A 25561-nucleotide genomic window follows, 5' to 3' on the forward strand; every position below is an offset into this window, starting at 1 on the left:
GCTGCTCCCTCCGGTCCATTCTTCTCTTCAGGCATCATGCTGCTCCCTTCGGTGCAGTCTTCTCTTCAGGCATTCTACCGCTCCCTCTGGTCCAATCTTGTCTTCAGTTATATTGCCGCCCCTATAGTCCAGTATTCTCTTCAGGCACCCTGCTGCTCCCTCCGGTCTTCTCTTTAGGCATCCTGCTGCTCCCTCTGGTCCAGTCATCTAATAATGCATCCTGCTGCACCCTTCGGTCCAGAGTTCTCTTCAAGGAACGTGCTGCTCTCTCCGTTCTAGTCTTCTCTTCAGGCATCTTGCCACTCCTTTCAGTCCAGTCTTCTCTTCAGGCATTATGCCGTTCCCTCCAGTCCAGTTTTCTCTTCAGGCAACCTTCGCCTTCCTCCAGTCTAGTCTTTTCTGACAGTATCTTCAGTGCTCAGTAGGCTTTGGGATATCATGACATGATGTAAGCCTAAAATAGGCCTCACGCAATGTAATGACGTACTTTACAAGACCTAGTCAGTGCCAGAAGCACCGATGATGCTAGAAGAGAAGACCAAAGTGAGCGACAGGATGAATGAAAAGAAAAGACCGGGCTGATAGGAGTGACAGGCATTATATATCTTTTTTATTGGACCCCATTTTGGCCCTTTTGAGTTCACCAAAATTCTTGCTGCTGTCATTTTGCTGTATTCCTATGAAGAGAATCGCAAAAACAGAATTAAAGCAAATTTAATACGCCTCAAAATGATTTGCTCATCTATGGTCCCACCAGTTTGACCAAAAGAGTGTTATATGTGCATTCATGTGACAAATTTCATGAAAATTACTCTGCTGTAATGTTAAAATGGAACTTATTACCAAGAACGTGACTTACTGTTTATATCAAATTTTTATGGAAAACTTTTTTTTTTAATTTTCTATTTCTCTGTTTACTGAAATCCTGCAGTTTTCACAGTAAGGCCAGTGTCACACTTGCGAGTCCAATGCGAGAAACTCGTGCGAGTCTCTCGCATCAATACCCGGCACTGCCGCAAGCACTTGGGACCGGAGTATGCGGCTGCATGGAAATACATGCAGCCAAACAGTCCGGTCCTGAGTGGCGGCCGCAGTGCCAGGTATTGATGCGAGAGACTCGCACAAGTTTCTTCTATTCGACTCGCAAGTGTGACACCGGCCTAAGCCTCAAAATAGTCAGACACTTCCTGTTCCGATCACTTATCAACAGTCTTATCATGGTGGACAGGAGTGCAATGAAGTATGTCTTTTTTATCCTAAGTCTGGGGTCAAAAAATGCAAAATCCGCCATTGACATTAGGTTTTATCACAGTTTATCTCCTCTCTTTCCTGCACAGTGACTCCTGCACAGGTCACAGAGCATGCCCACAACAGTTTCCCATAGAATTCGATTCGTCTCACTTATAAAAAATGACTTTGTTTCCAATTGCAATCAATCAGCACTTAGCTCAGATAGAGCATACAGTCATGCCTGGTGTGTCTTCCAAGGTACGCGATGCTTTGTGATGTGGCTACTATTAAAGATAGGGGTCTCAAGCAGGGCATACCCCCAATAATCTTCCAATTGGATAGAGCAACTCATTGCGATATTTGCAGATTTTATTTCTTTCCCATTAGATGCACATGGACAGCGGTTTATGCACACTTTGCGAACACGTGAGATTCGCTCCGAGATCCCAGCTCAGACTGGTTACCAATTACAAATTAGAATTTATAAATAGCAAAATTCACCTCCAGCCGCGAAACATGGCAACTTATCAGTAAATCCTGCAGAAATCAAGTGTGCAGAAGAAAAGCGTGATTGTGCGGGGACGGCCATTCACCAGCATGGGTTTTCCTGCCTTATCTGCACAGTAATCTTAGCTTTTGATGAGCTTCAGGCCTCATTTGTTGGGGATTATAGGTCTTCATAATCCGGGCCATAAACCTGTTCTCTTTCCGCATAGATTATGCATGCGTCATTTATAGAGCGATGCTCTGTGTTAATGAAGACCCTCTATCCAGTAAGAGGCGGCTTAGACGCTGGAGCACAGATGTTTTGGCTTTTATGAATATTATGTTGTTTTTTAGTTTAATTTGTCTTTTAGATATGTAGAGTTATGTAGGTCTTTCCAATATCATTTGTTTATTACTTTTATCTACTTTTTCTATGGGGCTGGAATTTTAACAATTTTGGGATTTCCTAAGAATTTAGGATTTTTTTTTTTATCATGAGATGGGTCCAGTATTTTAGGTACTCTTTAAAGGGTCTGTCCAGGACTATATTGACGACCCAGCCTTAAGACAGGACACCAATATCAGATCGGTGGGGGGGGTTGGATAACTCGCTACCATCACCGATCGGGTGCTACCAGGTTCTTTGGCCACTGGAAGTCCAAGGTATACAAAGCCAGAACCCCACAGCTCTGTACAATGTCTAGTGGATATTCTTGGATGTACTTCAACTCAGCTTCTACTGACATAAATGTGATCTGAGCTTCAGTACCCGGTAATGACCACTTCATGGTGTATAGGGCTGAAGCCTTCTAACACCAGCGGCCACGGGACCTAGTAACACGCAACTGGTGGGAGTGAAGGGTGTCCAATCCTACAATGGATAGATCATCAATATCATCGATCTTTATAACTAGAAGATGAAATTGTATCTTCCTCCGGGTGGACTGCCGGGAGGTCACAAGGTGCAGGTCACCATCTTGGAAACATAGAGGGGCACCACCACCCATATTCATTTCCCATGCCAGTTCTTTTGAACCTAACTCCCAGCATTCTCTAGTTATGCAGATATATGCCAACCGTCTAAAATTTGTCGGGAACGTCACTATTTTTTAGAAACAAATCCCAGCAAATGTGTGGATTCCCAGGCCACAAATGGGCAATGTTTATAGATACTCTGTCCACAAATGGAGTGTTCTGGTCAGGATTGGGGTGGTGTCAGGGCTAAAACATTCCTACATTATCACCACAAATAGCGATGTGCATCTGACCAAGTTCTCCTGATGGCTCAACAATGTAGCCGAAAAGTGATCGACAGGCTTGTCTACGGGAGTCGCTGCAATAAGGAGTAATACAGAGTTGGGAGGTGGAATAGATGTTCCTACTAAAAGTTTTGTCCAGGTTCCTCCATTAATCTTAATCCAGCCCTATCCTGCTCATTTATACCAAATATATGTGTACGGCTGAACCTTCATTGGGTCACTCCAACACTTAAATGGCCTACTGAATTCATAGTGGTCCAGAGACATTTCAGAAAAGGGACCCGGTATGCAGAAAATAAATATTTCTTTTCCTGACACTGGTACTGGAAAGTAGCTAGAAGGCTGAAGAAGTGCCACGTTCTCCCATTCGTGCTCAGCTCCTTCTGTTTTGGAGGGGTGTACATGTCCAGATAATTTAATGGGAATACATTGCTTACAGTTTGTTTTTTTCCGATTAAAAAATATAGCAATAAGTAGTTTTTCTGATTGTGGCATGATCCTTTATGCCACATCCACATTCCCGTCACAACTTTAAAATTGCATTCAGGCACCAACAAGGTCCCAAGAAACCTACTTTCTTGGTGGTTTAGGGAGGATTTGGTGACACTCAGGAGGTTTGCCAACCAGCCCAGGAATCTAGGAGGTCACCTGGACTTTCCAGAAGAGCTGGTAGGTGAGGTTTAAAATTATATAGCTTGAGAGATGTCAAAGAGAAGTAGTATATTATATGAAAATATTACACCTATATGTCACATGTGCGCAATCATATTTTGGAATCCGTATGGCTTGCATCCTAAATATACTGTAACTGCATTACAATTGGACCATGCTGACCATTGGGTAGCATGTGGAGTCCACATAAAAAAACTTGGAGCATAAGTATTCTTCCAGGAAGAGTATAGTTTGATTTATAAAATCGAACCTTGCTCAAGGCCAAGCAGTAATACAATTCTATTTCAACCACTGTATGAATACATGAGATTATGGTATTTTTTTGTATGTAATATTGGATATAACTCCTATAGTGTATTATTCATAAGTTCTCCTGTCTGTTATTGTAGGAATGTAGACAGAAGGTGCCATGTTCTTGCCTAAACCTACATGGTCATCTTCTGAGCCACAATGGCGTTGGCAGTTGCCAGTAACAGCATGGACTTGCATCAGCCTAATGGGCCCTGTTTGCGAAATCACATCAATGAGTCCAGGCTGAAAGTAGATGACCCAAGAGTCAGGAGAAACTCCATTCCTCCAGCTCAGGCTCCTACGGCGAAGCACATGCTAGCCTATCTGCCCAGGCCACCGACAGACAACAACAGATATGGAACGTTCCCTCAAAAGGTACTTTTTATTGATATATATATATTCACAACTCTATTGTACCTAACAAAGACTAGGTTGAGAATTTGGCACATAAAGATTTATTGGCAAAGGAAATATTGATAATAGTTCAATGTCACCTGTCATCAACCACGGCAAGGTGACACTTCTCTGATGGGTAACTACTCTGATACTTATCAAACATGCCTCTCCTGGGCTGGTCACTGCCTCCAATAGTAAACTGCAGAAAACCAAAACCTGACCAGCACCTCCATACAATGTGAATAGGTGCAAGCTGCAATGACTGCTGGTCAGGTTTTTGTTTTCTGTTCACTATTGGAGGTGTTGACTGCCTTCTTTTCTGACTCTGCACTCTTCCCATCAGCCCAAGGGTGCTATTAATTAGTGTTGGTTTCTACCTGCCCAGTTAAAATGCAGGCTTATAGCCCAGGAGAGGCATGTTTCGTATCAAAGTAGTTACCCATCAGAGAAGTGTCACCATGTCGTGGTTGATGGGCACACATGAATTGGCCAATTTATGTGCTAAAAACCTTCATTTTTGCAACTTCATTTTTGTAAGTACATTTTATTTAGCAACAATACAGTTTAGATATCATGTATTCAGTGTTTGCATATACTTTCTCCCTTACAGAGTGTTGCTGTGCTGTCTATTTTCTCAGGGAGATCTATGTCTCATTGATCAAAACATCTGACATGTTAGAAGTTTTTTTTTCAAATGTTAATTACCTTTGTCTAGGACTTTTAAAAGGCATACGAGGAACGTGCCTGGACAAGATCTCCCTCTATTAAAACACAGCTCAAGTAAATTTGACACGACCATTCCTTAGATCATATAGTTGCCCGTTCATTTTTGGTTGCATGACAGTCACCAGGGCTTAGAGAAGGAGTTCTTCATTTTAGAAGATGGCCATAGCAAAGTCATAATTGGAGGGGTTATCCATCTACAGCCAATTAATTTTAATTAATTATGATATTAATTATGTGTTCACATGTTTGCTTATTTTTCTTTTCATTTTCCATGTTCTCAAACAGCCTGAAACAATGGTCATGTCTGTGACGTCTTGTGAAGATTATCACCAAAAAACAGAATTCCCTCCACCCAAGAAAGGCAGCATCATCTCAAACTTAAGGAGATTCAGTGCTGTGGACCAAACAAACACGGGTGCTGTCAACCCTGTTGCCAAGCCTAGGCCTAGTGTGACTATTAATACTGAAGACTTACCTCGTTATCAACGAGCTGCCAAGCCAGAGACGCCCGTAAATGAAGCCAATTCAAATTGGCATACGAAACACGCGCTTAGTGTTCCAAATATCCCAAACCGAAGTAAAACCCCAACCCGTAGTGTTGTCTCCGCTCCAGTCACCACTAAATCGCACAGGGTGCGATGTAAGCTCATGGCCGATGACCGTCAGCTCTTCAACCTCACTAATCGGCAGACACGTCAGAGATACGTCACCAAGGACGGCAAGTGTAGGGTTAACCTTGGTCGCATACAGGAAAAGAAGAGGTTTTTGTCGGACATTTTCACCACTGTTGTGGATCTAAAGTATCGATGGTTCATATTTGTATTCATGTTATGTTATATCGTCACCTGGGTTGGTTTTGGGGTTATTTATTTTGTGGACGCCTTGATTAGAGATGATGTGAATCACATTGGGGATCCCGAGTGGAAGCCTTGCATTGACAATGTTGACTCTTTCCTTTCTGCCTTACTTTTCTCTGTGGAAAGTCAACGGACAATCGGCTATGGCACCAGGATGGTAACTGCCTATTGCCCTGAGGGCGTTATTTTGCTCATGGCTCAGTCAATAATCGGTTCGGTGATTGATGCCCTCATGGTGGGCTGTATGTTTGTTAAAATTTCACGGCCCAAAAAGAGAGCCGAGACCCTGATCTTCAGTAAGAAATGTGTGGTGTCCCACAGAGATGAAAAGCTTTGCTTGATGTTCAGGATCGGAGATCTACGAGATAGCCACATGGTAGATGCCAAGATAAGAGCCAAACTCATCAAATCCCGACAGACAAAGGAAGGGGAGTTTATTCCACTGGAGCAATCAGAAATTAACCTTGGTTATGATACTGGAGAGGACCGACTTTTCCTGGTGGAACCTCAGATCATCTGTCATTTCATTAATGACCACAGTCCATTCTGGGAGATGTCTGCGGAGTCGCTGAAGCGAGAGCAGTTTGAAATTATTGTAATACTTGAAGGCATTGTTGAAGCCACAGGTAAGAGACAAGCTACAGAGGAAACATGTCTGACATGTCTGGTTTATTAAATGCCTGTATTTCTCATGAAAAAGTATCTCAGAGGGTGCTTTGCGACGTCCATGCAAATTTGTTCGAGATTGCCCCGCAATGCATGGGCTGGCCGCGGGGCTCCCGATCTCTCTCAGGTTGGGAAACTCATGGCTTGTCTGTACCTTATGGTCCGATCTCAAAATGATATGCACAGACATCTGAATGTGCCCTAATAGTACTCTACATTGTGCCATCCCTCTGTTCGACCATTTTAGAAATTTACACAAAAATTGGTAACTGTGTGTTACTGTACAAAGGTGCATGACCCAATACTGTGTCACCATCTGAGAGAAAAAGACCAACTATTTCTTAAGTGAAATCCAATTTGTATCAGATTTTTTCTTATCTCTTTTTTTCCACTGACTGTAGACTGTAGACTGTCGAAACTTTTTTTTTTATCTATTGACTCTTGGGGCTCACCCACATAACTCGGAAGAGTGCAATCTGATAAAAAAGGGATTGCACTCTTGGACCAATGATATTCAATGAGGCAGTGCAGATTCGCATTTTCTTTCTCAGCTGTTTTTGGCGTGAGATAAAAATTGCAGCATGGTGCGATTTCACTATGAAATCAGATGATTGCTTAAAACAAAATTGGAAGTGTGAGATAGCGCTACCTGAGTGGGTTGAGGAAACTCGTTTGGCAAAGGGATTAAAGCACTCAGGCATGGTTTCTCCACATAAACATCATAAACCGCACCACGAACAGTTCATTATTTACATCAACGGAACACATTAACCACCGACAGTCTGTTCCAATGGCAGATACTTCTCTGCCCGTAACCCCCTTTATCTGGAGTTACCTTACAGGAGCTCCTGCTCCACACACTGTAACCAAAAAAGGCGCACTACAAAGGTGTACACAAAATAGTATGGGGTGCAAATGAGTGATAAATCAAATGAATAATGAGAGAAAAAGCATCACTCCAAATATGCACACCACATACACAAAAATAAGAGACATGATAATAAATCATATATGAAAAAACAAGATTTTTATTGACACACAACACACAATATAAAACATAATTAAAAACAGCAAATAGCCTTGTCCATACACAATCATATAAATCTGAGTATAAGAGTGAATACCCAACAAAATAGTGTGATAAGGACTACCTGAATGCAGGCCTGTGCAGCTATAGGCAAAAGGGGTTAATAGAAGCAAGCCAGAAAACAGTCCTTCAGGCTAGCAATATAAAGCCCCCTAGCAACCATGATAGTAACACACTGGGCAATATAATGAGCCAATACCTAGATGGCAAAAAACTGCACCTACTGATAGGGCTTCATCAGGGGATATCTGCCCTGATGAAGTCCTGTCAGTGAGGGCGATACGCGTGGGGCTGCACTGGGCCTTGTCCTCTCCACCTGCTTTCCTGTGGATCTGCTTTTGGGTTGCTACCTCGCACTGGGTAACTTGGCCTCAGCATTTTCTGGGGTCTTTCATTATGTATTACTGCATCTCCTCACCATATTCATGGTGACCTTGGGACTTATGTTGGAGTCCATTTGGCCACTGTTATTTGCTAGATAGTTTGGTGTATTTTTATCCCATGAGCCACGTAGGTGCAGTTTTTTGCCATCTAGGTATTCACTCTTATACTCAGATTTATATGATTGTGTATGGACAAGGCTCTTTGCTGTTTTTAATTATGTTTTATATTGTGTGTTGTGTGTCAATAAAAATCTTGTTTTTTCATATATGATTTATTATCATGTCTCTCATTTTTGTGTATGTGGTGTGCATATTTGGAGTGATGCTTTTTCTCTCATTATTCACCTGCTCCACGCACTGACTCCTGTCAGTCCTGGTTCACAGGGAAACGCTTCCTCACTGGGATTACCGTCCTTGTGACCAGGGCACCTCAGATAGTCCAGACCGGCAGTAGGAACTGTAGCTTCCCCAACACAGTAGCTGTCCCAGGCTCTGCAGATATGGCCTCTCCGTGCACTATTCAGGAAGTCCAGTCCCAGGAACTTCCAACACACAGGCCTTCAGTCCATGGTCTCACCATGTGCTTCCAGGAATCCAGTCCATGCCAGGATATTCCAACACACAGGCCTTCAGTCCATGGTCTCACCATGTGCTTTCAGTAATCCAGTCCACTCCAGGACATTCCAACACATTGACTATTCAGTCCATGGCCTCACCATGTGCTTCCAGGAATCCAGTCCACGCCAGGACATTCCAACACACAGGCCTTTAGGACCTCACACTCTGACCACTCTGGTCCATACACTCTGAACATGTGACCCAAACCCTGGTCACATTATGTAGCTGTAACTACTCCCATAGATGGGTGGTGTGTGTGGTTAGCCAGACCCGCCCAGCTCTCCGACTAACCCTGCAAGCCTTCCTTATAAGTAAACAAACACAAATACTTGTGGGACCACAGGTCCCAGAACAACCTTACTTCAGGCTTACAGCGCAGACTCCCTCTGTGACACATACCAGCCATTTACAATCCTGCCGGTCACTGTTTCACCCTCCCCATTACAGATACGCCTCCATGCATATCCTGAGGAGCACATACAGCGCCCTCTGGCTGTAACATGGGTCACTGAATCACAGATGACATATGGACCATCAGTACGGCATCTGACTTTTACGAAAAAATTGCAATTCTGTAATATAGGAAACTGTAAATGGTCCTGAGATTAATGATTGCTGACTAAAAAACAGATTTACACTGACAGCAGACAGATGATAAGTGAGAAAAAAAATCATCCCACTATTCAGGATGAACATTGTACTTTTTTATACGCTTATGTGACCCCGGTCTTAATGTATCAGATAAAAATGGAAGATTCTAAGAAGGAACTGTGAAGTACAAAGTCATTCCGCAGTATTTCAGTATTTCAGAGATATCTGTAGACTTAAATGACGGAATCTGATTGGTAAACCAGATGATAATAGGACATATGCGGAGCCTTACAGCCCTGATTCTTTAAAAAAAAAATCAAAGCATGTATGGGTGGAATTTCATTGTATCTGGAGTATATATTGTAGTGATTGTAAAATAACAGAAGTTTTCAGGTCCCGTAGTTATGGATGGATGTGGAGGTTTTCTATCTGACATCTGTTATTGGGGGGATGATTGCTTTCGGCACCTTCCGATTGGTCCCAATGGATGAGCCTACTGACGTTAATATACCGTCACTGATACAATCTTGTGAATCCTGATTGGTCCCTTTGGAGCGAAACCCTTGAATTTGTAGGGATGCACGAATGGCTGTCATATTGATTGAATGGAGGCGAGGGGTGTGCCTATGTGCGTATAATGCGGGCAACTGTGCCACCGTATGCGGCCACCAATCTTGCCAATAAGTGCACGCCTCGGTGCACAATAGCATTGTTCTATCAGCGTTAAAGGGAATCTGTCAGCAGGTTATTGATATGTAATCTGAGGGCAGCATGAGGTAGGGGCTGTGACATTGATTCCAGCGATGTATCACTTATTAGGCTGTGTGCTGTTGTTTCAATACAATCAGTGCTTTATAAAGCTGGAGATCACTACAGGACTACAGCTCTCGTGCGTCCTGGTCCAACCACACCTCCAGCACTGATTAGCAGCTTGCTGTCAATATGCAATGTACACAGAGAACCTGGTGTCGGCAGGTCAGGTCGATGCTACATCTATAACCTCTGATTGTATGACAACTGCGGTACCCAGTAAGCTATGTGATACACCATTTGAATCTTGGTCTCTTCCTATATTAAGCTTCTGTAATGACTGGTAAAGCACATTCACACAGGTAGCGTATAATCCATGGAGACAAATACCTGAACCTGACAGAACCCTGTCCAGGCTTGGAAAAAACCCTTCTCTGACCCTGGTCTGTCCCTGCCTGACCACTGAGCTGAGGATGGCACCCTAAAATAACACAATGGCACCCCCACTCGCCTGCAGCTTATCATGAATGTCTTCAGCAGAATCTAGTATCGCTAGAGTAGAATTTCTGTAAGAAATAAAGGAATCACACACAAAACCACTGCAACTAACACAAACTACAGCAAAGTGAATGAATCCAACAAAGTCTATCACCAGCAGGAAACATCAGTAAGGGAAGGTATATAAAGCTGCATGCAAAAGGTGATAGGACAGACAAGCAGAGTAAATGAAAAACACCTGTTACCCAAAACTGACAGTAAAAATATAACAGAACTAAAACACCAAAAGAAAAGGCATCTTTACTGTGGCTCAATGTAAAGAGATGCCGACCACAGAGCATAGGATAAACTGTTCGAATCCAGACGCATGACAGCTGCTCTCAGAAGAGATAGCAAACCCTGCTGACAGATTCCATAGTGAATTGAGTAGTTATTCACTTTGGGTAACTTTTGGATTAATTTTTAGTGAAGTGCTGTTGTGTGTGTGGCTCACTGAAGCAGTATGGGTTGGTGCGCTGCTCGAGAAAAAAAAAATGAACAGCACTAGGAAGTGCCATATGAATGTAGCATACGTCAGAGTTCCACACAAGTTTCATCCATTTTTTAACTGATCTATTGTTTAAGGAAATCTGTCGTGTATCAAAATGCTATAACCTGCAGATATGGGGTTAATCTTCATATTAATAGTGTTCTAAGGATGTGTGGCCGCCACCCTGAAAGCCCCGCTGCCAGGGGAAATGAACTGCATTTCTCTCAGCAACCTAGAGGCGCGGACGGAGCGGCTTCAGTGATCGCTAATGAGCGAAGGCTGTAACCATGCGATCCCAGCACTGACAGACAACTCTGCTTTGATGCACTGTGCCCAAGACGACCATTAATAATCTTATCGATGGCAGCCGACGCTGTAGTAAGTGCTGGGATTTCTGCACATAGCGGAATAAATCAAGATGTTTTGAAAAGTGTGTTTCCAATTTTGTTTATCATTTGCGAATCATGGACATGTCTCCATCTTGCGATATCTATAGTTCCATGACTTATCTTTCTTTTTGTATTAATTTTAATTATTGAGGATTTTACAAGTCAAGCGGCTCTCATTTCTGATCCGTCCCATAAAGTCTGAGAAAACAGTGACGCAATGATTGTTAGCGTCATCGTTGTGTCCCCATATGAAGTGCTCGTTGTCGGCAGCACATCCCCTGGAACACCTCTAATTTCATGACCTCATAAATGATCCAATCAGGCGACGAATGAGCTTTGGCTTGTTTGTCAGAATCGTATGGGCCGATGATCAAGAACAAGTGTTCTTATAAGTGCTTGTTCTATCAGCCCAATTAACCTCATATTCAGACGTCCGTGAAACTTGGTCCGTGCACAGATCGGCCTCGGGTCTCCCACCCTGAACACAGCAGCCTTAGATATACCTATCAAACTATTAGGAGACCAGCGGTCAGACTGCACATTGCGGTCAATGTCCGAATGCCGCTTTAGGCCAAGTGGTTTGCTAACTTTCATCACCCATGAACAACGGCCCGTGCCTACCTCTCTGCAGCTCAGATTACAGACAGTCCTATGTAAAGAGGGTCATTACATTCTGCTATTCACATTCTGATAAACTTATTCTATTCCTCTAAAGTCTATAAATGTAACCAGTCGTCGCATTTCCATTTCATGCAGTCTTGATAAAGGGATTGACTAAAAAAAAAGCCAAAAGTAATGAAAAAGTAAATTTCTCATTTCCACTTGGAGGGCTAGAGTTGCAAATGGAATCAATGCCCTCGTAGTAAAGGGAAACCTTACATGGCATCGCCATCTGCATTGTCAGTAGTTTTAGACAAGTTTCACACCACACATTAGTATCCATCAGGGGCTTCTCTCTGATATTCCAGAAAAATAGGATACAAAAAAGAACCCCGATTGAGCCAATAAGTAGGACATAGAGTCAAAATTTGCACCTGTACCCTCTGCTTCACCCTTTTTTCAAGCAGTTTCCATCTTTTAAGCTGGACACCACCAGAGAGAAGGGTCAAACATTTTGCCTCAATTTGCCTCACTGTACCCAGAGGCTGTCAGGGTATCGCCTGAACCTCATTTTTTTGGACAACAGATGGAGACAAGTAAAAGTAACAAAATATTTATTGGGATAAAAATACAGTGCCTTGCGAAAGTATTCGGCCCTCTGGAACTTTTCAACCTTTTCCCACATATCATGCTTCAAACATAAAGATACCAAATGTAAATTTTTGGTGAAGAATCAACAAGTGGAACACAATTGTGAAGTTGAACAAAATTTATTGGTTATTTTAAATTTTTGTGGAAATTCAAAAACTGAAAAGTAGGCCGTGCAATATTATTCGGCCCCTTTATTTTCAGTGCAGCAAACTCACTCCAGAAGTTCATTGTGGATCTCTGAGTGATCCAATTTTGTCCTAAATGCCTAATGATGTTACATATAATCCACCTGTGTGTAATCAGGTCTCTGTATAAATGCACCTGCTCTGTGATAGTCTCAGGGTTCTGTTTGAAGCACAGAGAGCATCATGAAGACCTAGGAACACAGCAGGCAGGTCCGTGATACTGTTGTGGAGAAGTTTAAAGCTGGATTTGGATATAAAATAATTTCCAAAACTTTAACCCCTTCCCGACATGTGACGGTATAGTACGTCACATGTCGGGACCCCCGCTTTGATGTGCGCTCCGGCGGTGAGCGCACATCAAAGTCGCGACATGTCAGCTGTTTTTTACAGCTGACATGTGCGCGCAATAGCGGCGGGTGAAATCGCGATCACCCGCCGCTATTAACTAGTTAAATGCCGCTGTCAAACTCAGACAGCGGCATTTAACTACCGCATCCGGCCGTGCGGCCGGATATGAGCGCATCGCCGACCCCCGTCACATGATCGGGGGTCGGCGATGTGTCAGGAAGGTAACCATAGAGGTCCTTGAGACCTCTATGGTTACTGATTGCCGGTGGCTGTGAGCGCCCCCCTGTGGTCGGCGCTCACAGCACACCTGCAATTCTGCTGTGTAGCAGCGATCTTATGATCGGTGCTGCATAGCAGAGCCGATCGGGCTGTGCCTGCTTCTAGCCTCCCATGGAGGCTATAGAAGCATGGCAAAAGTAAAAAAAAAAAGTTTTTAAAAATGTGAAAAAAATAAAAAAAATATAAAAGTTTAAATCACCCCCCTTTCGCCCCAATCAAAATAAATCAATAAAAAAAAAAACCAACCTACACATATTTGGTATCGCCGCGTTCAGAATCGCCCGATCTATCAATAAAAAAAAAGCATTAACCTGATCGCTATATGGCGTAATGAGAAAAAAATTCGAAACGCCAGATTTACGTTTTTTTGGTCGCCACGACATTGCATTAAAATGCAATAACGGGCGATCAAAAGAACGTATCTACACCAAAATGCTATCATTAAAAACGCCAGCTCGGCACGCAAAAAATAAGCCCTCACCTGACCCCAGATCACGAAAAATGGAGACGCTACGAGTATCGGAAAATGGCGCAATTTTGTTTTGTTTTGTTTTTTGCAAAGTTTGGAATTTTTTTTCACCACTTAGGTGAAAAATAACCTAGTCATGTTAGGTGTCTATAAACTCGTAGTGACCTGGAGAATCATAATGGCAGGTCAGTTTTAGCATTTAGTGAACCTAGCAAAATAGGCAAGCAAAAAACAAGTGTGGGATTGCACTTTTTTTGCAATTTCACAGCACTTGGAATTTTTTTCCCGTTTTCTAGTACACGACATGCTAAAACCAATGATGTCGTTCAAAAGTACAACTCGTCCCGCAAAAAATAAGCCCTCACATGGCCAAATTGACGGAAAAATAAAAAAGTTATGGCTCTGGGAAGGAGGGTAGCGAAAAACGAAAATGGAAAAACGGAAAAAGCTCCGGGGGTGAAGGGGTTAAACATCCCAAGGAGCACTGTGCAAGCGATCAAATTGAAATGGAAGGAGTATCATACCACTGCAAATCTACCAAGACCCGGCCGTTCCTCTAAACTTTCATCTCAAACAAGGAGAAGACTGATCAGAGATGCAGCCAAGAGGCCCATGATCACTCTGGATGAACTGCAGAGATCTACAGCTGAGGTGGGACAGTCTGTCCATAGGACAACAATCAGTCATACAGTGCACAAATCTGGCCTTTATGGAAGAGTGGCAAGAAGAAAGCTATTTCTCAAAGATATCCATAAGAAGTGTAATCTAAAGTTTGCAACAAGCCACCTGGGAGACACACCAAACATGTGGAAGAAGGTGCTCTGGTCAGAAGAAACCAAAATCAAACTTTTTGGCAACAATGCCAAATGATATGTTTGGTGTAAAGGCAACACAGCTCATCACCCTGAACACACCATCCCCACTGTCAAACATGGTAGTGGCAGCATCATGGTTTGGGCTTGCTTTTCTTCAGCAGGGACAGGGAAGATGGTTAAAATTGATGGGAAGATGGATGGAGCCAAATACAGGACCATTCTTGAAGAAAAACTGTTGAGGTCTGCAAAAGACCTGAGACAGGGACGGAGATTTGTCTTCCAACAAGACAATAATCCCAAACATAAAGCAAAATCTACAATGGAATGGCTCACAAATAAACGTATCCAGGTGTTAGAATGGCCAAGTCAAAGTCCAGACCTCAATCCAATCGAGAATCTATGGAAAGATCTGAAAACTGTTCACAAACGATCTCCATCAAACCTCACTGAGCTCGAGCTGTTTGCCAAGGAAGAATGGGCAAGAATTTCAGTCTCTCGATGTACAAAACTGACAAAGCCATACCCCAAGTGACTTGCAGCTGTAATCACAGCAAAAGGTGGCGCAACAAAGTATTAAGCTAAAGGGGCTGAATAATATTGCACGCCCCACTTTTCAGTTTTTGAATTTCCACAAAAATGTACAATAACCAATAAATTTCGTTCGACTTCACAATTGTGTTCCACTTGTTGATTCTTCACCAAAAATTTACATTTGGTATCTTTATGTTTGAAGCATGATATGTGGGAAAAGGTTGAAAAGTTCCAAGGAGCCGAATACTTTCGCAAGGCACTGTACTTTTTGCAATTTAGTTTTATTAAAATTGTGCACTGTTTGGTTTGGTTTTCCATCATTTAGCCAAGAATACAGGCATTTAAGCATGTAAAAAAAATGAAAACAATCCTCAAAAAGTAGACAACCACTTTAATGGATATGACATTGACTTACAGGTTAGCAATCTTCAATAAGTGCCGCTAGAGATCCAGCTTTCTTCATCCTAGAGGAGAGCTAATTTGCTATGCCTGCCCTCTACAGTATGTTGTCCTATGTCAGCTTGCGTCTTCACAAGAAGAAACTGGGGGTTGGTGCACCGGGCCGGGGGAGGACAGGACGTGCAGGTATCCGCCGCCTCCTGCGCCAACCACAGCGCCGCCCCCGGCCACGAACCCCCCGGAGAAGCTGGAGCATTTGTCGGGGAGCAGCAGCTGGTCGTGCCCGAGGTGGCTTCCCTTTCTCATGGTACGGAGCCGCCGCCTTCTCCGCTCTCCTCGTGAGGTGGATTGTACGGCTGTGTGTGCTCGGGGCTCCAGCTCCGACCTTCGCGCGTAAACCGCATCCCTTCATTCATTGTCAGCTGACCTGGAGCCATTTTTCAGCCGCGGCGGTGGCAGGGAGGTCGGAGCTGGGGCCCGAGCACACACAGCCGTACAATCCGCCTCCATCTGCCTCCCCCGGTGCTCGATAGCCCTCCGACGAGCTCACCTCAGCACCTATTCTAACTGCAGCCCCGGCTATTTGTAGGGTGCAGGCCGGGCAGTGCGGATTACTGGGGTCACAAGGAGGAGAGCGGAGAAGGCGGCGGCTCCGTACCATGAGAAAGGGAAGCCACCTCGGGCACGACCAGCTGCTGCTCCCCGACAAATGCTCCAGCTTCTCCGGGGGGTTCGTGGCCGGGGGCGGCGCTGTGGTTGGCGCAGGAGGCGGCGGATACCTGCACGTCCTGTCCTCCCCCGGCCCGGTGCACCATCCCCCGCACGGACTGTGCACTCCGGAGCAGCAAGCAGCGGCCAGCTTCATCTACTCCACCCGGCATGGACCCGCCGCCAGAGCCGGCCTACTGCAGCCTGCACTGGGGCGCCCTCCAGCGAAGCGACGATTAGAACTTGGAGATGGAAGGATTAAAAACACCAAAAGGCAAAGGAAGAGCCACTGTATTCTGTCCCGACAGCCCAAAAACTCCAAAATCACCTCTGGAAAAAACAAGATATGACACCTCACTTTTTTTTCTTTTTTTTTTTACATTTACACTGGTAACCAGGGTAAACATCGGGTTACTAAGCGCGGCCCTGCGCTTAGTAACCCTATGTTTACCCTGGTTACCAGGGGACTTCGCATAGTTGGTCGCTGGAGAGCTGTCTGTGTGACAGCTCTCCAGCGACCACACAGGTTTTTTTCCCAATGTAAGACACCCCCCCGAAAGTAAGACATAGTGGGACTTTTGAGTGGTAAAAGAAAGTAAGACGCTGTCTTACTATCGGGGAAACACGGTACCTACTGTTACCCCATGGATCAAGAGCCAGAAACTGAAGTGTCATAGGACCATCGAGGCCTGTGATTGGCTGCAGCTGTTTCTCTTGTGATGTTCCATTCTAGTCTCTTGACATCTACAGCCAATCACAGGCCTAAGTGGTCCAGTGACACTTCCAGACCACCGAAGTATGATGGAGTTTGCTATCTTCACAATATTCATGTACCTGGTAAAATTTTTATCTGGCTACGACATCTTTAATACAGACCAGTGCAGATCAGGCAAGATGATGAAGAACGACTACTGAATAGGGGAGCCCTGCGTTGGCTTCCACCATGAAAACTGCTGAGTATGGAGCCATCCTGCAAGCTGAATCTTACTGAGGGCCATAGGCTTCAGGATAAAGTACAACAACAGTGGATTTGGAGAAGAGAAAGACCGACGTGTCCACCTTTTACCTATCTACTAATTTCGTGGATATCTTTTTCCCAACACAAATTTTTTTATAGTTTCACGTAGACACAATTGACATAAACAACGGCCGACAGAGTTACACAACTTATTTTCTTTGACAAAAGGTAATGATTTAAATATCTCAAATAAAGAGGAAAAGCAAAGAAAGCACAATGTATCATGCAACCTGTGTCTGTAATGGGAGATGCCGCGCTGGCGACCTGGAGACTACGAGGCCTAAAAATTTCATTTGGCCCATAGAAGAAGACCAATACATTTATTGGTTTGAGGCCAGGTTGGAGAAGATGCATAGGGGCCCATGAACATGAAGCTTCGCCATTGTCTGCACTACCCATATAGTATGGATTGTAACTCATAGAAACTAGTTATAATTGCTTTCTTAAAGGGCTTGTCCAGGACAAATCCACTGCTGACCTTGTATTACAGTAGCTTATCAATGTTAGATTGTTAGAAGTTCGGCACCTGGCATTTCCACCGAGCAATCGATATTTGGAGCCACGGTCAACAAAATTCTATGTGACTCCACATATCAGCTACATCAGCTACACTGGTATGTAAAAGTTTGGGAACCTCTGGTCAAAAATTACTAATATTGTAAACAATTAAGCAAGTTGGAGATTAAATTATCTCAAAAAGGCCTAAAGTTAAAGATGACACATTTCCTTTGCATTTAAGGCAAAAAAAAAATATATATATATATTTATTTTCATCTTTTTCTTTTTTAAAAATTACAAAAAGGAAAATGAGCTGATGCAAATGTTCAGGGAACCGGCATGATTAGTGCCCAGTAGCGACCCCTTTTTGAAAGTATCACAGCTTGTAAATGCTTTTTGTAGCCAGACAAGAGTCTTTCTATTCTTGTTTGAGAGATTTTCATCCATTCTTCCTTGGAAAATACTTCCAGTTCTTGGCTGCAACACAACCCCAAAGCATGATTGATTCACCCCCATGCTTAATGGTTGGTGAGATGTTCTTTTCCTGAAATTCTATGCCCTTTTTTTCTCAACACATAACTTTGATCATTGTGGCCAAATAGTTCTATTTTAATCTCATCAGTCCACAGGACTTATTTCCAAAATGCATCAGGCTTGTTTAGATGTTCTTTTTCATACTTCCGATGCAGAATTTTACGGTGAGGAGAGGTTTTCTTCTGATGTTTCTTCCATAAAGGCTATATTTATGCAGGTGTCTCTGAACAGTAGAACAATTTACCACAGCTCCAGAGTCTGATAAATCTTTCTTAAGGTCTTTTGCAGTCAAGGGAGTTCTGTTTTGCCTATCTAACAATCCTACGAGCAGCTCTCAGTGAAATTTTGCTTGGTCTTCCAGACCTTATCTTGACCTCCGCTGTTCCTATTAACTGCCATATCTTAAATACATTTTGAACTGAGGAAAGGCAACTTGAAAACACTTTGCTATCTTCTTATAGCCTTCTCCTGCTTTGTAGTCCTCCACCTTTTCATTTTCAGAGTGCTCGGCAGCTGCTTAGAAGAACCCATGGCTGCTGTTTCTTGGCACAAGATTAGAGGAGGCTGGGTTTTAATAAAGCTGGGAAATTTGCATCACCTGGCTTTTTCCTAATGATGATAATGAACAACCATAACCCTAACAGGCTAAATAAGGTCTGAAACCTTGGTCAAAATTATCTGACTACACAAATCTTCAAGGGTGCCCAACCTTTTGCATCGGCCCATTTTACTTTTTGTAATTTTTAAAATGTAAAAAATGACATCATATTTTTTTATCGTAAAATACAGAGAAAACATGTCATCTTTAACTTTTGGCCTTTTAGAGATCATTTCACCTTTAACTTGAGTAACTGTTCACAATAAGAGTAATTTTGACCAGGGGTACCCAAACCCGTGAATTGACAATGATCATTCATTCTCAATTCTTGATTGAAATGTGTAAAAATCTGTATGCAGTGAAGACAGATCTCCCCATTACTGAGATAGGAGATGACAGTTGGTATTTTTAAAATTCTATGGATGTGGGAGGAGAGGAGCTAGATGAAGATATTTAAAACAACTTTATGAAACAAACAGTCATCTTCTATCTCCATAAAAGAAAAATCTGTAATTTTTGGAGACTGATTTTAACCGTGAATTGAGAATTTTAAGACTGAAAGAATCAGGTTTCTCTGTTAAGATATATAATACCTTGGTATTCTCACGCTGATGTATTAAACAAAAATTAAAACCTCAGTTCCTCTTTAATTAATTTAATTAATACAGATATATTATCTGATTCTGGATTAACCCTTTCTTCTATTCTATGTCTCCCTGAAATAAGGTATGACGTGTCAAGCCAAGACTTCCTACACGGAGGATGAGATACTGTGGGGTCACCGGTTTGAGCCTTGCATGACTCTGGAGAAAGGAGCCTTCCGCGTGGACTACAGCCACTTTGATAAGACCTTTGATGTCCAAACACCATGGGGAAGCGCAAAGGAAATGCACGAACTGAAGGAGAATGAACAGAATGACCGGTCGACCCTCAGCCTCTACTGGGACAATATGTTTCAGCAGGGTAACCCTGGGGACCCAAATATAAGATTTGGGGATGGTTCACTGCAGACCCAGGACAGAATAGAGTTTCCCACCATTGCTGAAGGGAACCAAGAGTCTGACAGCAATGACCTTGATGTCTGATAGAAGACTCCTTAGTTGCCAATGTTAAACTGTTGACGGCAGGGAGACTTTATTATGAACTGTGTTTCCATAGTAAGAAGAGTCTTCGTCCTCTAATGAAACCGTTCTCACCTCAACCTAAATATTCTGTTATTGCTCTCACTCCAAGTGTCTTTTCCTGTTGCACGGGTAAGTGAACTCATTACACGTCAGGACCTTGTAATAACCCCTTATCCATTTCTACGCCCCCTTCTATTATTTCATACAGTCATGCCTTCTCGAGTCACATCTGACATCATTGTGTGTCCTACATTCCGTCACAAATTATTAAAGTATGTCTTAAAGCAGAACACTTTCATCCATGACTTCAGGGACGCGGTGATCATAGTAGACCTCAATTTATGCTTCTGTTCACCAAGAGGTAATATTATGGCGATATTCTGCATAAAAAAATGTATTGCTTATCCATCAAAGAAGGTGATACCATCATGGAGGACAATACAGTTTCTAAAAGTCTCTATTCACAATATACTAAAGTTGGCCAAACTTACTAATATTGGTCACTTGACTATCCCCAGACAGAAGATGTTGGGGAAAAATATCCTCACGTTGGAATTCCAACTGCCGATCCTTTTATTCTCCTACATATAAGCTACAGAAATAGGAGTCTGGCAACAGCTATCAGAGAACCTCAGTTGAGCCAAGTTTCCCCATTTATGGAGGTGTCCTTCAAAGGGTTTTCTGCAGGAAACAAATGATCACCTATCCAAAGGTTAGGTGAAAACGTATTGATCAGTGGAGGTTTGACCACTGAGTCCCGCAACGATGGACAGAATGGGGAACTTTTATCCATGGACTGGCATTCCACATGCTCAATCACAGCTCCGGTCTGTCTAAGGGCCTTCCGAGTGGGTTTTTCCGGTTGCCCCATAGAGAATAAATGGAGTTGTGGTTAGACTTGTGCACTGGTGCTGCACTCTAGAAGTCAAAACCCCACCAATCAATAAGCTTTCACCTATTTTTTAGATAAGCGATAACTTGTTTTACTAGTCAACCCCTCTTAAGACCAGTTTAATACTTCTGCGCTTCATGGTGCAAGCATGGACCGCAATATACAGCCTGCAGGTCTCCTAACATGAACACAACAGTCTCACTCGGCATAATCCAGGCTTTCAAGTTCGAGTCAAGACACCCGCAGTCAGTCAGAACGTCGCAGTCAGACCTAATACCACCTCCACATGCTCATATGCTCCTATCAGCCGTTACGATAAGCCACAGACAGGTGACGTATATCATATTATCTCATTACAATGGCACCTGTCAATGGATGGGATAAATTAGACAGTAAGTGGAGAGTCTGCTCCTGAGGCCGATGTGTTGCAAGCAAGAAATATGAGCAAGAGTAAGGATATAAACAACTTTGACATAGGCCAAATTATGATGACTGGGTCAGAGCAGCTCCAAAACGGCAGAGCAGCTACCAAAAGGGGCCCCAAAAAGGGACAATGTGTAAGTAAGTAATAGGGTCAGTGGAGCACAAGGCTTATAGATGTAAATGGGGAGCCAACGCTAGCCTGCCTGGTCCGATCCCACAGCTGAGCTACTCTTGTACAAATTTCTGAAAAAGTAAATCCCTGCTATAGTAAAAAAGTGTCGGAGCACAAAGCGTATTGTAGCATGTATCATAGGGATGTGCATCTGCAGACCCATCCGAAAGCCAATGCTGACCCTTGTCCACTGCCAAAAGTTCTTACACCGGGCACATAAGCATCGGGACCAGAGTCCAACCGACGGGAGAAGGTGTCCTGGTCTGATGAGTCTTGTTCCATTCTACATCATGAGGACGGCCGGGTGCCTGCATCACTTAGAAGAGAAGAGGTGGCACAAGGGTCAACTATCGGAAAAGCACTAGCTCGCAAAAGCCGGGAAACGTACAGCCTGACCGATCATGCCTGAAATATACGCCCAATGTTTTCAACTGTTCCGATGAATCTGAAAAAAGTTGGCTGCTCCTATGCAAACCTGTGTGTTTCCTACGTATTTATTTAACTCCCTCTAAACCTACCAGTTGGGGAGATGGACGAGAGCATGAGTGTTGGATTGGACAACACAGGGTTCATTTGTAGTCTGTTACATGGAGACACATAGAATTGCAAACACAAAATAATTTATTTGTAATTATATTCATTTAGATGCATTACGACAATAAAATAAATTGGTTGAGAAGCTAAAAAAAAAAACCCCAACAAAATATATGGTGTCAACTGGCAGGGGGCGAATATATTATGCGCATATATTAATCCACTGTGTATTACAGTACCAGCATGTGAATGAGGTTTTATGGAACGTCCTACGAAACATAGCTGCACCGTAAATTGCAAAATATGCAACATATCAATGTATCCTGCAGATGTCCGTACGGTGCAAAGGGTGAAATGTGCAGATCATGAGCTCCATTTTCTGAAAGATGTCCGCAACAGTAATTACTGCTGTAAAAATTACTCTGGGTTGACTGGAGTATACAGTGGCGTGTAAAAGTTTGGGCACCCCTGGTCAAAATTACTGTTATTGTGAACAGTTAAGCAAGTTGAAGTTGAAGTGATCTCTAAAAGGCCTAAAGTTAAAGATGACACATCATATACAGTTTATACAGTACAGACCAAAAGTTTGGACACACCTTCTCATTTAAAGATTTTTCAGTATTTTCATGACTATGAAAATTGTACATTCACACTGAAGGCATCAAAACTATGAATTCACACATGTGGAATTATATACTTAACAAAAAAGTGTGAAACAACTGAAATTATGTGTTATATTCTAGGTTCTTCAAAGTAGCCACCTTTTGCTTTGATGACTGCTTTGCACAGTCTTGGCATTCTCTTGATGAGCTTCAAGAGGTAGTCACCGGAAATGGTCTTCCAACAATCTTGAAGGAGTTCCCAGAGATGCTTAGCACTTGTTGGCCCTTTTGCCTTCACTCTGCGGTCCAGCTCACCCCAAACCATCTCGATTGGGTTCAGGTCTGGTGACTGTGGAGGTCAGGTCATCTGGCGTAGCACCCCATCACTCTCCTTCTTGGTCAAATAGCCCTTACACAGCCTGGAGGTGTGTTTGGGGTCATTGTCCTGTTGAAAAATAAATGATAGTCCAACTAACTGCAAACCAGATGGAATAGCATGCCGCTGCAAGATGCTGTGGTAGCCATGCTGGTTCAGTATGCCTTCAATTTTGAATAAATCCCCAACAGTGTCACCAGTAAAGCACCCCCACATCATCACACCTCCTCCTCCATGCTTCATGGTGGGAACCAGGCATGTAGAGTCCATCCGTTCACCTTTTCTGCATCGCACAAAGACACGGTGGTTGGAACCAAAGATCTCAAATTTGGACTCATCAGACCAAAGCACAGATTTCCACTGGTCTAATGTCCATTCCTTGTGTTCTTTAGCCCAAACAAGTCTCTTCTGCTTGTTGCCTGTACTTAGAAGTGGTTTCCTAGCAGCTATTTTACCATGAAGGCCTGCTGCACAAAGTCTCCTCTTAACAGTTGTTGTAGAGATGTGTCTGCTGCTAGAACTCTGTGTGGCATTGACCTGGTCTCTAATCTGAGCTGCTGTTAGCCTGCGATTTCTGAGGCTGGTGACTTGGATAAACTTATCCTCAGAAGCAGAGGTGACTCTTGGTCTTCCTTTCCTGGGGCGGTCCTCATGTGAGCCAGTTTCTTTGTAGCGCTTGATGCTTTTGCCACTGCACTTGGGGACACTTTCAAAGTTTCCCAATTTTTCGGACTGACTGACCTTCATTTTTTTAAAGTAATGACGGCCACTCGTTTTTCTTTACTTAGCTGCTTTTTTCTTGCCATAATACAAATTCTAACAGTCTATTCAGTAGGACTATCAGCTGTGTATCCACCAGACTTCTGCTCAACACAACTGATGGTCCCAACCCCATTTATAAGGCAAGAAATCCCACTTATTAACCCTGACAGGGCACACCTGTGAAGTGAAAACCATTCCCGGTGACTACCTCTTGAAGCTCATCAAGAGAATGCCAAGAGTGTGCAAAGCAGTCATCAAAGCAAAAGGTGGCTACTTTGAAGAACCTAGAATATAAGACATATTTTCAGTTGTTTCTCACTTTTTTGTTAAAGGGGTTGTCCACTACTTTCAATTAACCCCCCAATGTATCCCCCCGGGGCCCCTAATGAATTGTGTAAATACCTTTCGTTGCCGTTTTCGCCTGTGAGTGGCGCTATTCCAGTGGCTGAGTCTGGGTCACGTGACCCCCAGGCTGCAGCCGCCGCTTATTTCCGCCGACGTCACGTCAATTTCCAGACTCTGGAAATTGACGTGACGTCAGCAGCAGGCGTGAGCCAGCCTCACAGTCAGCAGTCACTCATCAAAAGTGACTGGGCTGTGAGCGGGGCTGGGGGCTGCAGGCCTGTGCTGGGGGCAGGCGGGGCTGTGCTGGGGGTGGGCGGGACTGTGCTGGGGGCGGGCGGGGCTAGGCAGGGAATCCACGATGTGATGTGTGGGACTCTGCGTGCCGGCACCGGTATGTACGGGCCGGGGCTCTGCGGGCCGGCGCCGGTGTCTCTGTGTGCAGTCATCGTCCGATGGGACTACAGTGACAGGATAGATACCATGCTTGGCATAGGTGGTTTTCCTGTATTGGATGTTTTCCTTTATTGGATGCTGCCCTTCCCGTGGTTGTTCCTTCCCGGGGAAAGGTCTGGCTATTCACTGCTTGCGTCGAGAAACACGTGATGGTGTCTCCGCAGCTATCCTACATGCATTTGCATATTTCCCATAAGGGATGGGGGCAGTGTTCTGGATCACTGCGTTGAGAAACACGTGATGGTGTCTCCGCGGTGTTGGATGTTTTTGGTCTCCCCGAGGCCAATCATCTGTTCCTTCACAGCCTTTTACTAGGCACTGCTCCTAATAGCCAGATTCCTACTCCACACTGATGAGGGGCAAACACCCCGAAACAGCTGTCTGTGGATGGATACCATGCTTGGCATAGGTGGTTTTCCTGTAGGATGTTTTCCTTTATTGGATGCTGCCCTTCCCGTGGTTGTTCCTTCCCGGGGAAAGGTCTGGCTATTCACTGCTTGCGTCGAGAAACACGTGATGGTGTCTCCGCAGCTATCCTACATGCCACATGTGATGACATGCGACGACATGCAACATGTGACATGCACCATGCACCATGCGGCGACATGCAATATGCGATGTCATGCAACATGCGATGACATGCAGCATGCGACATGCGATGACATGCACCATGCGACGACATGCACCATGCGACATGCAACATACGACATTTGATGTCATGCTACATGCGACATGCAATGACATGCGACGACATGCAACATGTGACATGCGACATGCAACATGCCACATACAGTACGTACATACATACAACATACAG

The 25561-nt window shown here is 43.7% G+C and overlaps 1 protein-coding gene across 1 annotated transcript in view; it reads left to right on the top strand.

The window, feature by feature from the left end:
* Positions 1-20438, top strand: part of LOC143764426 (G protein-activated inward rectifier potassium channel 4-like) — a 50754-nt gene extending 30316 nt beyond the window's left edge. Inside the window, exons 2-4 of the mRNA XM_077249970.1 lie at positions 4037-4313; positions 5346-6543; positions 19788-20438. Coding sequence (XP_077106085.1) covers positions 4098-4313; positions 5346-6543; positions 19788-20146 — 1773 coding nt within the window. The 5' untranslated portion in view covers positions 4037-4097 and the 3' untranslated portion in view covers positions 20147-20438. The remainder of the gene's footprint in view (positions 1-4036; positions 4314-5345; positions 6544-19787) is intronic.
* The last annotated feature ends 5123 nt before the right edge of the window (positions 20439-25561 follow it).

Source organism: Ranitomeya variabilis, chromosome 4 (assembly GCF_051348905.1).
Source record: "Ranitomeya variabilis isolate aRanVar5 chromosome 4, aRanVar5.hap1, whole genome shotgun sequence".
NCBI lineage: Eukaryota > Metazoa > Chordata > Amphibia > Anura > Dendrobatidae > Ranitomeya > Ranitomeya variabilis.